The sequence below is a fragment of the Ornithorhynchus anatinus genome, chromosome 8, assembly GCF_004115215.2.
Source record: "Ornithorhynchus anatinus isolate Pmale09 chromosome 8, mOrnAna1.pri.v4, whole genome shotgun sequence".
Lineage (NCBI taxonomy): Eukaryota > Metazoa > Chordata > Mammalia > Monotremata > Ornithorhynchidae > Ornithorhynchus > Ornithorhynchus anatinus.
Genome location: NC_041735.1, coordinates 18,992,185 through 19,004,128, shown reverse-complemented (window position 1 = coordinate 19,004,128; position 11,944 = coordinate 18,992,185). Strand labels below are relative to the sequence as shown.

The window sequence follows — 11,944 nt, the reverse complement described above, 5'->3', positions numbered from 1 at the left end:
ACTCACGTCACCCTTCCCCCTTGCTGCTCCCCTCCTCTCCTTGGCCACTCTTCGCCTCTTTCCCTCCTTCAGGCCCAGTTTCTCTCCATCCCTCCGGGTGTCTCTTTCCTTCCTCTCCCTCCTCAGTTTCCTCCTCCTTTTTCCTCCTTCTCCTGGGCCCCCTCCTTCCTCGTCTTTCCCCTCCTCCTCTCCCCCCACCCCTCCTCCTCCTCCTTCTCCTCCTCCTAGCTCTCCAGCTCGGTACCGCATTGCTGTAGTGCAGGGGGGTCACTGCATTGCGCTGCCATCGTCAATAGGTGGACCCCCTCCTAGGGAAATAAAACCGCCGGACCCGGAGCTGGCAGTCCCTGCTGCCTGAGATCTCAGCTCCCGGTAAGATCGCTCATCCTCCTCCTCCTCCTCCTCCTCCCCTCCTCTTCCACCTCCTCCACCTCTTCCTCCACCTCCTCCACCCCTCTGCCCTCTTCACTCCTTCTCCACCTCCCCCCACTCCTTGCATCGGTCGGGGGGGGGGAGAGGGGAAGGGGCATCCCCCCCTGGGACCCCGAAGGAGAGAAAGAGGGAAGGGCCCGGGACGCCCCGGGGCGTTGAGAGAGGAATTGGGGGTCCTGGGGCCTACCTGAGATGCTGGGGCGCTTGAGGGGGAGTGGGTGGGGATGTCAACCCTGAGCCAGTCTGGACCCCCCTCTTTTTTTTCTTTTTTTCCCCCGACCCCCCTGGGCTTCCCCCCCTCCACACCTTTCCTCCGGGGTTGCAGGGGAGGGGATGCAGAGGGCGAGGGGGAGAGGCCAACTGCGAGCAAATCCAGGACCGGACAGAGCTTGTTTATCTTTGCAGGAGAGGTGCGCACCGGAAAGATCCCGAAGGGAGGAGGGAGGCGGGGGGGAAAAAAAGGATGGAGGGAGGGAGGGAGGGAGAGAGGAGGCTTGTTGGCGAAGGAGACGGCGGCGTCTCCCGAGAGGAAGAAAAAAAAAGGGTCGGTCGACGGGGCTTTGACCTTGTCGTTGCCCCGGAGCAGCAGGTAGGAGCCGAGCAGCCTCTCGGCCGCCTCCTCTCCTCCGCTGCCTTCCCCCTGAGAGGACTGCCTTCCCGGGATGCCGGAGGGAAGCTGGGGAACGGGAGGCTCAGGCTGACCTGGCCAAGGCCAACACACTTTAAAAATATCCCTTTGGGGGAGGGGAGGGAAGGGGGCAGGAGTCGGTGTGTTGGCCCCGGAGCAGAGCCCGGAGGACCCCCTCGGCGAGGACCATTCCCCTCTGCTGGAAGGAAACGGAGAGAGAGAGCTCGCTCCCGGCAAAGGGCAGCCTGGGGACGAGAGAGGGCATTGGGGGGAGTGCCCTTATAAGGTTGTGGGAACCTTCCTTGCTCATTTATTAGTGGCTCTCAGCCTGGATAGGAATTTGGGGTCCCAAGACAAAATCACCCCGGGCTCTTGGGACCCTGTCAAAGCTATTTAGGGTGAGATGGGTGCCCTGTCATGCATGCCAGAGTCAGAGTCAAGAAGCTGGGGGTCCAAGGTATTGTGTTCTCTGGGTATTCTCGGAAGACTGATTCGCACTGTGGAGTACAAGTCGAGCAGATCCCCATTGCCTTGGCCACCACCCCCCCACCCCCCCGTCATAGCAGTGGGAATAGCAGTGAAAGCTTGAGGGGATCGGGCCAGGGGCTTCCCAACTTGCATCCTTCCCATTCCCCCGGCCATTGGAGTCATTGGAACGCTGGTCATTTTGTAGGCCTTGAGCCTTCAGCCCTGATTCAAGGAGAGAAGGGCAGAATCTGAGCTATTTCAAGCTGTTACTTTTTCTGGCCATCACATTGTCACCCAGTTCATGAGCTTCTTCGGGGATAGTTCCCGCCAACCCCCCCTCCCCCCCCCCCAAGGAGACAGAGGGGGTGGAAAGCCTGGGAAGAGAAGGGAGAAGAAAAAAAACCAAATTTTTCTTCCAATGTGCCATGATTTAGAAGATGGTCTCAGCCCTGAAATCTGTCCAGAAGAAAAAGCTGTGTAACATGGAAGCCATAGCCATTCATCGGAGGCAATTTGAATACCAAAGCTCAAATCAGTACTGGGGCAGAAAGAGAGGTCAGAGTAGGAACCCCATGCGTGGCTGATTGTTTAATAGGACTTCAAAGGGGGTAATGAGGTCAGGAAGATGGGGGGTGGTTAGGGTCGGGAGCCAACTTTTTGATGAAAGACCACCGAGAAATTCACCTCGTTCCCAAAATTGTGTGGGCGATACATTCCACTGACCTGACGGACCTTGCCGTCAGTGGCCGCTTCAATAGCGATGCTTCCTTTTGTTTTTTTCCAAAAAGTCAAAAGCATAAGTAAACCTAGAGCTGACAGTCAAATTTTCCCAGAAATATCTAAGGTGGTGTTTTGACTTGAATTAACTGCGTAATTGTGACTGTGGAGACCCAGCCTCGGTGAGACCACTCTTAGAAAGTCCATCAGTGCTGAAAAATAAAATGAATAAAGATCATCTCTTATTTAATCTGTCTAGTTGTAGGCATCAAGGGAGATACCCAAGAGGGTTGACTTCCCCTAGTGGTTAAGCGCTTCCCAGCTTTTGCCCCTTGGTCCGAGTCTGGAAGAGCTACCCTATTCGTCTGTGTCGTTCGGTATTCCTTTGATGCCCTTGTTGTCTGTGTTCTCTCCTAGCCTACCCAGAAGGCCGCTCTACTTCCTCTCCCCTCCCCCTTGCCCCAAGCTTCTTAGGTAGTACGTGCCCTCCTGACAGAAACCCGGGAAGATGGGAAAGGAAAAGACCCACATCAACATCGTGGTCATTGGACATGTTGACTCTGGAAAATCCACCACCACAGGGCACCTCATCTACAAATGTGGGGGCATTGACAAGAGAACGATCGAAAAATTCGAGAAGGAGGCAGCTGAGGTGAGGCTTGGTGGTTCTTCCTTTCCCCTTCTTGCTCTTCTTCCTTTAACCTTTCTTCTTTATCTTTCCTCTCTCTTTCCTCTCCCCTTCCTCTATCTCTCCTGACAGATTTCTCTTTTCTTGCTCCTGCTCCCTCACGTTCTCCTGTCTTGGGCATTGCCGTTCACAGGCAGAGAAAAAGCTTTGGCTTTATCATCCTCTTCACTGGATCTCAATTTACCTCCTCTGACACTAGAACAACATTGCAGCTTTGTATCTGACTCCCTAGTGCCTGACGCGGTGTTTTCAGATATTATTTCCAAGTCTCTAATTGGAACTACCAAGGGGGGGAAGGTTACTCAATAGATCAGCCTCCAAAATAAGCAAAGCCACATTTTGGAGTGAGCAAGAAGAGGGTTAAAACAGGTGCCGATAGTGCCAGCGGAAAAATATGTTGCAACATTACAGATGACAGTGTTTCCGAGGCTGCCAATCTGGATGAAAGCCCCTCCAGCCAATACAAATGCTGCCTTTTCCCTGCAGAAGAACCTAAATTCCACTGAAGGACAAATAACTGTACCTCCTCATAACCAAATTAGCTCACTGCTTGGGAAGCCACTACAGCTGAATCTGAATGTCCCACTAAAATCTTCTTGCATATATGATTTTTCTCTCCACACCCCCCACCCTTAAATATATCTCTTTCCTTGTCAGATGAACAAGAGATCATAGAATCATGCTATAGGGAATGAGACAGCAGTCGCTTTAACTGAACCGACAGCCCATCATTCCTTTCAGTGACTTGCCAGTATTCGCAGGGACTAGAAGTTGCTATTAATAGCCTATTGACTGAGCTTCCTGACTCCATTTTCTGATACAGGGCTGGGGAAGGGTTTTCTTTCACTGTGTTGCATTACTAGGAAATGGAGCCCTTATGTGAATATAAAAACTAAATTGTGTACCTGTCACTTTCATAGGACTGAGAGGGGAGATGCTCAAGCCATCGACAAAACAAAAAGCAACCAGAGTGTGCAAAGATGGTATTTGGGGAGTTTATTGTTGTTCTGTGAATCCTCAAAACCCTAACTTGCTTAGCTGTTTGATTAAATCAAAAAATATGCATTTTGGGCATTAAACAGTAGTATTAATGTGTAGGGTTGATGATTCCATTTTCTAAAAACTGCTCTGAACTACAACATATTGAGTGAAAGGAAAAGAAAATGTCTGTGAAAATGATGCATTTGTTTCCAGAGTATTCAAAGCCTTGAAAGCTTCTGGAATTAAAAATGCTTACCTGTTGGGGTTGGGGGGTTGGAGGAGGGGCACTATCGTTTTATAGTCAGGAGAATAATTTTTGGTCTGGGATCTGATTCAGGCAAATCAATGGTTGAGAACTGTGGAAATTACTTTTCTGATGATTTCCAATGATTGGCGTGGGGGGGTGGGCGGGAGGTGGGGGGAAGGGGTTTGGGGGTTAGCAGAGAGGGGGAGGAAGAGAAGGAGTGGCAACGGTCTTTCAAGATGGCAAATGATGCCTAATAACAGGACAGTTTTATAACAAGAGAATTGTCTATTGAGATGTCACATGCTTATGACTAGCCAGTTCCTAATCCCGGTGTCAATTCTCTCTACAAAACCCAGAGCTTTCTTTTGCTCTCTGTCTCATTCAGCAGTAATTGGAGCGTTTAGAGATGCATCTTGCTTTATCCTTTGGGACTTCTGATTGGAAAAAATAAACATGTTTTTTGAGAGGACTAGAGATAGGGTTTCTCCTATTTAGAGCAGACCTATAGCCTGAATTTTCTGGGTGTTCGTTTTTAGGATCCTGAAGTCCTAGTGAGACTTTCTTTTTTAATACTGATAACAATATTAAAATATTAGGCACAGTGCCAAGCACTGGGGTAGACACAAGCTAGTCAAATCGGATGCAGTCCTTGAACCCCATGAAGCTCACAGACTAAGATGGAGGGAAGGGAGGTATTCAATTCCCATTTTATAAATGAGGAAATTGAGGCTCAGAGAAGCTAAGTGATCTATCTAAAATCAAGCAGCAGAGCTGGGATAAGAATCCAAGTCTTCTGGCTCCCAGGCCTGTACACTTTCCACCAGGCCACACTGCTTCTAGAAAGCAGGTGTCCTGACTTCCACCAGGGCATGCTGCCTCCCATTGTTTTGACATGGATAACCATTTCCTTCATCCTCCATTTCCTCCACTGCTCCCACCAGTTAGTGAAGGATATCGAACATGTACCACTTCGAAGCCGTGATGGGACAGGAGGACAAGCTCACACTTAAGATTTCTAGGGATCTTCACTGTGCTTTCATGAAAAAGCACAGGGGTCTACTCAACCTCTCAATGGAAAAATTAAGGCACTCTTAAATTCATGCCATAAATACTGAACCCAAGAAACACAAGAAAGACCTTAAGCTTTCATAACTAAATGCTTCCACAGTCACTCAGTGATTCTGGATCAACTTCAAAGCTTATGGTATTTCACTGTCTCCTAAAATTCAGCTGCTTCTGAGTTGGAACATGCCAGTTGTTTAATAGTGCACTAGTTCTATTCTACTGTGTTGTGCAGAAAGTAAAGAGGAAAATTTAGAAATCTGCCAGGATTTGAGAGAAAGCCTGAAATGCAGTCTTATTTCGTTTGAGGAAATATTAAAACAAAAAAATTTAAAGGATAAGGATTTTATTGATTACAGCTTGAAATATCTAGATACATTAACCCCTCTTTTTTCTACAAGGAAAGCCTCCAGGAGAGGGAATGAGGCTTCCGCTAAAATTGACCCATTCAGCAGAAGAAAGCATTACCTGAACATTTTTCTGACTGCCTACCATTCTGATAGAAGGGTCTTATTTCCGAAAGAATGGGGAAAGAATGGCTTCCTTAACTTGAGTTTTTTGAAAAAATGTTCACATTTTTGAAAGTAGTAGTAAAAGTATTTACTAAGCACTTACTGTGTGCAGAGCTCTGTACTAAGTGCTGTGGAAAAACACACTCATAAAAATAAGCCCTGGTCCCCGGCCCTTTAAGGGGCTAACAGTTGAAGAGTAAGAAAGTGGGAGGGAGATGGGCAACAGACACGTAAGGAAGGGTGAAACAATAGAAACACAAAAACACCTTCAAAGGTAACAAAATGTACAAAAGAAATAGAGTATTTGGGCTGGAGGAGCAGAGGTAGCAAAATTGATAATTGACTATTTTAATGTGGGGTGAAATAAGGTAAGGGTACTTTTCTCTTTTGCCTCATAATCTCTCAGTTGATTACATTTGTTAGCAAAAAGACAAGACCACCATTTCCCCTGTGAATCTGTGGCTCCATCATGAATGCACTCACTGATTTAATAGGACTTACCATATTTTACTTGTATCTCAGGGTCTTTTGGTCTTTTTTTTTTGCTTCTGGTCATCTGCTAGATGGGGAAAGGCTCCTTTAAATATGCCTGGGTCCTGGACAAGCTGAAAGCTGAACGTGAACGAGGCATCACCATTGACATTTCCCTCTGGAAGTTTGAGACGACCAAATACTACATCACCATCATTGATGCCCCTGGACACAGAGACTTCATCAAGAACATGATTACTGGAACATCCCAGGTGAGGACAGATACTGTGGTGGGAGCGAGTCAGATAGAAAACATGCTGCATTATAAATTCTGGAACATATTTCAGTTTCAAAATCCTGGAAATCAGGGACTGATGCAGCCTTATAACTAAAATCCATCTTTTAAGAGTCACATTGGAGGTTGAGAGAATAAATGCTCTTTGTGGGCAGGGACTGTTTCTACCAAATCTGTTATACTGTGCTCTCCCGAGCACATAGTACAGTGCTCTGCACACAGTAAATGCTCAATAAATGATTGATTGAAATACCCTGTGTGGTTTAGGCCACAGAAGGAAATTTATTGATGGCAGGATTAAAACTCAATTGATTTGTGCCTCTCAGGCAAAATTCCATTGCCAGACTAATTTTTCCAAACCATGAACCAAAACTCCATTTTGTAGTACCAGTTACCCCTGGGTAATGAAACTCCTTGCTTTAGTCTGAGCTTTCTCCATTTCCCAGTATTGAAACCACCAGGGCCAGTCCTGGGAATGGTTCCCAGGCAGAACCCAGAGGAAAGGCCAGAGGGGTCTGTGACATGGAGCTCACAGTTTTTCGGTGCTTGAGGAGGACACGTGTAAAGACTTTGTGGCTGGAAGCAGAATTTGTAATCCTTTAACAGCTTGGAGTTCTGGGCACTAAGTCCCCCATTTAGAATATGATTTGGGCATATTTCGATACTGTTCACTTTCATTTAAGGTTCTGTACTCCTGAGAACCTTGACTCTATAGAAGACTGGGCATCTGGCCCAGAGACAAGTCAGATGGATAGGAAATGAGTTTGACTTGATTCCATGGGCATAATAATGTGCTTCAGGTTTGGCAAGATCCGAATTGCCTTCTTATTTTTCACTGTCATGTGAAGTTGAATACATGTCCCAGTAAGGGTCCATACCTTCTACAGAAGACCATGACTGGCCCCTCTTTCTGTGGAAATGAGAACAAAGTCTATCATTTTCTTTTAGATTCTCAATCACTTCTCCAAAGGGATTTCTGTATTCCTTATGTTGGCCAGTTTTCTGCCTAAAATAATGATCCTCCGGGAAACAACCACTGAAAAATAGAGGCGGTTAGGCCAATCGAACCATACGGCAATCTCTCTAGGAAGTGTTCAGTCCATAGGATTTGAGGACAGGAGAAGAAGTCTGGAAAGTCTATTTGTCATGCAAAAAGAAGAGTAGATTGAATCTGCTCTAGTCAGCCATCGACTGCCTCATCCTATTTGTCAGAAGTGGAAAAGGTTATCTCCTTCCTCTCCCATCTCTCCCCATAACAACTACAAATGAGGTAGGTGTTTTTTTTAAAAAAATACCAGTGCATAATTAGCCCTCTTTGGTTAATAGTGAAGTCAGCCGAGAATGGGAGAATATTGACGCTTCTGTGAAGTGAGGCATTTTAAGTTCAGATTAAGTGCATCTTGGTTTTGAGTAGGAAGGATCAGAAGGAAGCAGGAATCCTTCTATTGGAGAGAGAATTCCTACTCTCCTTTTGGATCTAAGAAGATCTCAAGACAACCCTGGTGTTTAAAGAGCTACAGGGGCAGATTCTCTGACAAGGGGCTTAAGAAGAGTGACATTTCCTTCTTGATTCTCTTTATAACTGCTAATGGAGAAGGCTCAGTGCAATGTCTCTGAGAATCCGTGGCTCTTAAACTCCTCAGCTACAATCATGAATTTGAGAATTTGCAACTAGGACATCATCTAGTTCCCAAGATCTCCTGCAGCTTTCCACACTCTAATGTGGTTTCTTATCCATGTAGTCAATCCATTTCTGCTCAGGAAAGTTCTTAAAATCAGTGGCTTCTGATCCTCTCTTCTCCCATGGGCACAAAATTCTCTGATACTGCCATTTCCAGGATGGGCTCAATGCCCTAAAATATCATATGGTTTTGAATTTAGGTCTTGCCAAAAAATAGAGATTCTTAAGTGCAGTCTCTTTCTCCCATGCCCGTTCCCCTTTACGTTGCCTTTGTGCCAAGCGTTTTGAAGGAAGCTCTCATCGAGACTTAGAGACAAATGCCGCATTAGATGGGTGAGATTAGTTCGAGATGTAGGTCGCCTCAACATTCATTTGCATTGCTGAGGTTCACTTGAAAACTTCTATAGAGATGCTGCCTGAGCAGTGTAAGGGCCGACAGCTCAAGCTGTTGGGAACAGTGGTACATCCCTTGATTGAGCAGGCATTTAATTGATATTGTGGAAGGAAACTGAGCGCCACAGTTCAAACCAATCCAAAGAGAGATCAGCATTTTTCCTAGGGAAGAGTGACTGAGTGAAAATAGGCAACAGCAGTAGATACGGGGAGATTGACGAGCCTCCTAGAGCCCAGCAAAGTGGTCCCTACTTTGTCACCTTAATTAAAACAGCACATCAAAAAGAATAGCCTCTCCCAGGCACCCATTCTCAGAGAAGAGCTGTTTGCCAGCATTTTTCAATAACACCAACTCTCCTGTAGCCTCTGGGATCATAAGGAAATAGCATTTACTGAAACTTTGCCTTTGATTCTTTCACTATCAAGGTCAGACCCCAAGAATCCACTTTCCCTTTTATTGTATTTTTTTCCTGGACCCAACAGGGTGAAGCCTAGAAAAACTCTAGACCTAACATCTGATTTCTAGAGTTTGCAGATGGGGTAAAAGAGTTAGTGGAAAAGGGAGAAGGTTGGAGGGCTATAGCTCTAAGACCCTATCAATCCATCATTGATATTGATTGAGCACTTACCATGTGCACTGTGCTAAGCGTTTGGGAGAGTACAATACAATAGAGTTGGTAGACACGTCCCCTGATCTCTTTCCTCTAGAAATCTGAATCGCAAATCTGGGCCAATGCGGCCCAAGCTCCTTGAAGGACCTAGACCATGGTTAGTCTTTCTCAACTTCTTTACAATGCTCTCCACACAGTAAACACTTAATAAATGTGCTACTATAGTTACACTTCTCTTTTGCTGGTATCAGTTTGGGAAGGGTATGCGTAGAGGAGAGTAATGGTTGCCAGGGTTTCGCTACTCAGATCCTCTCTCTTTTCAGCTACAAAATCCATTTGATAAACTGATCAGTCAGTCACATTTACTGAGTGATCATTCTGTGGTAGAGTTCAGGGGAATCAGTAGACACAATCCTAGCCCTCAAGAGCTTACAGCCTAGTTGGGATACTTAGTCTACTACAAGCTTACTATGTGGGAAGGACCCCAGTACCAAAGTAAAGGTTGGTATCAGGGTTGAGTCATTCCTGGGTGAAAAGAAGACCCAATTAAGTTGAATTTTATGATTACTTCATATGTGGACACAAAGCAGGTTAATGCAGTGGATTCTGTAAGGATGACAAGACAATTTGCTTTCCCTCTTTCAAGATTAGGCCAGAGTTGTCTTTTTTCCACTTCGTCTCTACAAGAAAACATTTGGGGGCTATGAATCTGACTGCATAAGACCTGGGAATACCAAACCTCCTCGTCAGTGACCACAGTTCCTTCTCATTGGCCTCCTGAACTTGGACTGGGCACCAGAAACGAACAGCTGTGTTCCAGGAGCGGAGGCTTGAAATAGGAAGCTATAAGCTCAGAACTGTAACTTATTTAGCATGTCCCTAGATTACCCTAGCCTGGCATCTCTACTTTTTTTCTTAGCATCACATCGAAATGGCAAATCCTTACATATCCTGAAGAGAAGAACCATAGAATCAGCACCTCGGGCAGCAGCAGCAGGCAACCAAATAGATGTCCAGGGCTAGCAGTCTTGTGTAAAGTCTCATTCCCCAAACTAGCCCCAGAAGGAACTCAGCCAAAGCAACTTCAGACATTCCTGCTGACAAAATACGTTAGTTGCAAACCAGTTAATTAATTTATTGAGGAGCATCATGCTGAATGCTTGGGAAAGTACAATAGGGTATGGTGCCATTCCTGCCCTCAAGTATCTTACCCTTAAATGGAAGGGCTTGAAGCCCCCCTCCCCTCCCCATCCTACCTGATCTCACTAATTTCCTACTCCTACTTAGCCATTTCACTCCCCTAATGCCAACCTACTCATTGATTCTTGATCTCGCCTGTCTCACAGTTGACCCCTTGTTCACATCCTATCTCTGGTCTGGAATTCACTCCTCCTCCATGCCCAACAGATGTGATCTTATCATATCTCCCTCACAAGACCAACCACCATCTACCCATCCTATCTGCCCTCCTCTCTAGGTTGCCTATGCATTTTAATACTAACCCCACAGCCCCACAGCACTTATGCACATATCCTTATATTCTGCCATTTCCCCTCTCTGTAATTTATTTTAATGACTCTTTCTCCCACTAGATTATAAGGAGCAGGACAGGGGTCATGTCGACCAACTCTATTGTATTATAGACTCTCAATGCTCAATAAGTACCCCACTGATTGATTGGAATAAGCCTGTGAATGATTGCGCAGTTAAGAAACAAATGGATTCTGTAATATTTTCAAACAGAAATTTATTTTCCCTCTGAAGGATTAACTGCTGTTGCAGATGGTTACTGAATTATATGCAGAAATGTAGGACCAGAAGGGCTGTTAAGAAAGTGTCTGTTTTATTTCTTTGCCCTTGGGCAGGACTACAACTAAGTCATCTCAGAATGATAAGAATCTCTCTAATTTTTAAAATCTCCAGAGATGGTGATTCTATAATGCTCTCTGTCACCCATTTCTTATAGAATAAAAATGGCAGGGAGCTAAGAAAAGTTTCCCAGAACGAAGTTATTAGCTGGTTGCTCTTTTATTGATCTCTTGTGGCATTAAGTAAACTTACTGAAATCTAGGGCCTGAGGAAAAGAGTTTCCCTAGGTTATAGTCGTCCTCCTGCAAATAGGTATGCCTCACCCCCATCTTTGCTTTGTTTCCTATCTTAAGTGGCACAGATTTGCAAGCAGAAATGAGTTGGCATTTCGTAGCGGGGTGGGAGGAAAGCTTTCTTGAGCTAGATAGGAAGAAATAAGCCTGCCATGAGGAATAGGAATTGTCTATTTGCAATGAGCATCAGAGACCTAGATCTCTAATGAGTATGCATGGAAAAAGGGAGTTGTGGAAGGGAGACAAAGATGACTTAGCTTTTCTTTTGTTTCTCTTCTCCCCTCCAGGCTGACTGTGCAGTCCTAATTGTGGCTGCCGGCGTGGGTGAGTTCGAAGCTGGTATCTCCAAAAATGGGCAGACTCGTGAGCATGCCCTGTTGGCTTACACCTTGGGGGTGAAACAGCTCATTGTGGGGATCAACAAGATGGACTCCACAGAGCCCCCCTACAGCGAGAAGCGTTACGATGAAATTGTCAAGGAGGTCAGCGCCTACATCAAGAAGATTGGCTACAACCCTGCCACAGTCCCCTTTGTGCCCATCTCCGGTTGGCACGGAGACAACATGTTGGAACCCTCTCCTAACGTAAGTTGCTTTCTAAGTGCCTGCTCCCGTGGAGGATTTCTCAGGCCATGTCAAATGGAGATCAGACAAGAG

The 11,944-nt window shown here is 45.9% G+C and overlaps 1 protein-coding gene across 1 annotated transcript in view; it reads left to right on the top strand.

The window, feature by feature from the left end:
- The first annotated feature begins 215 nt into the window (after positions 1-215).
- EEF1A2 (eukaryotic translation elongation factor 1 alpha 2) overlaps positions 216-11,944 on the top strand; it is a 34,899-nt gene continuing 23,170 nt past the window's right edge. The window contains exons 1-4 of the mRNA XM_001507841.5: positions 216-372; positions 2,663-2,897; positions 6,299-6,478; positions 11,576-11,872. Coding sequence (XP_001507891.1) covers positions 2,754-2,897; positions 6,299-6,478; positions 11,576-11,872 — 621 coding nt within the window. The 5' untranslated portion in view covers positions 216-372; positions 2,663-2,753. The remainder of the gene's footprint in view (positions 373-2,662; positions 2,898-6,298; positions 6,479-11,575; positions 11,873-11,944) is intronic.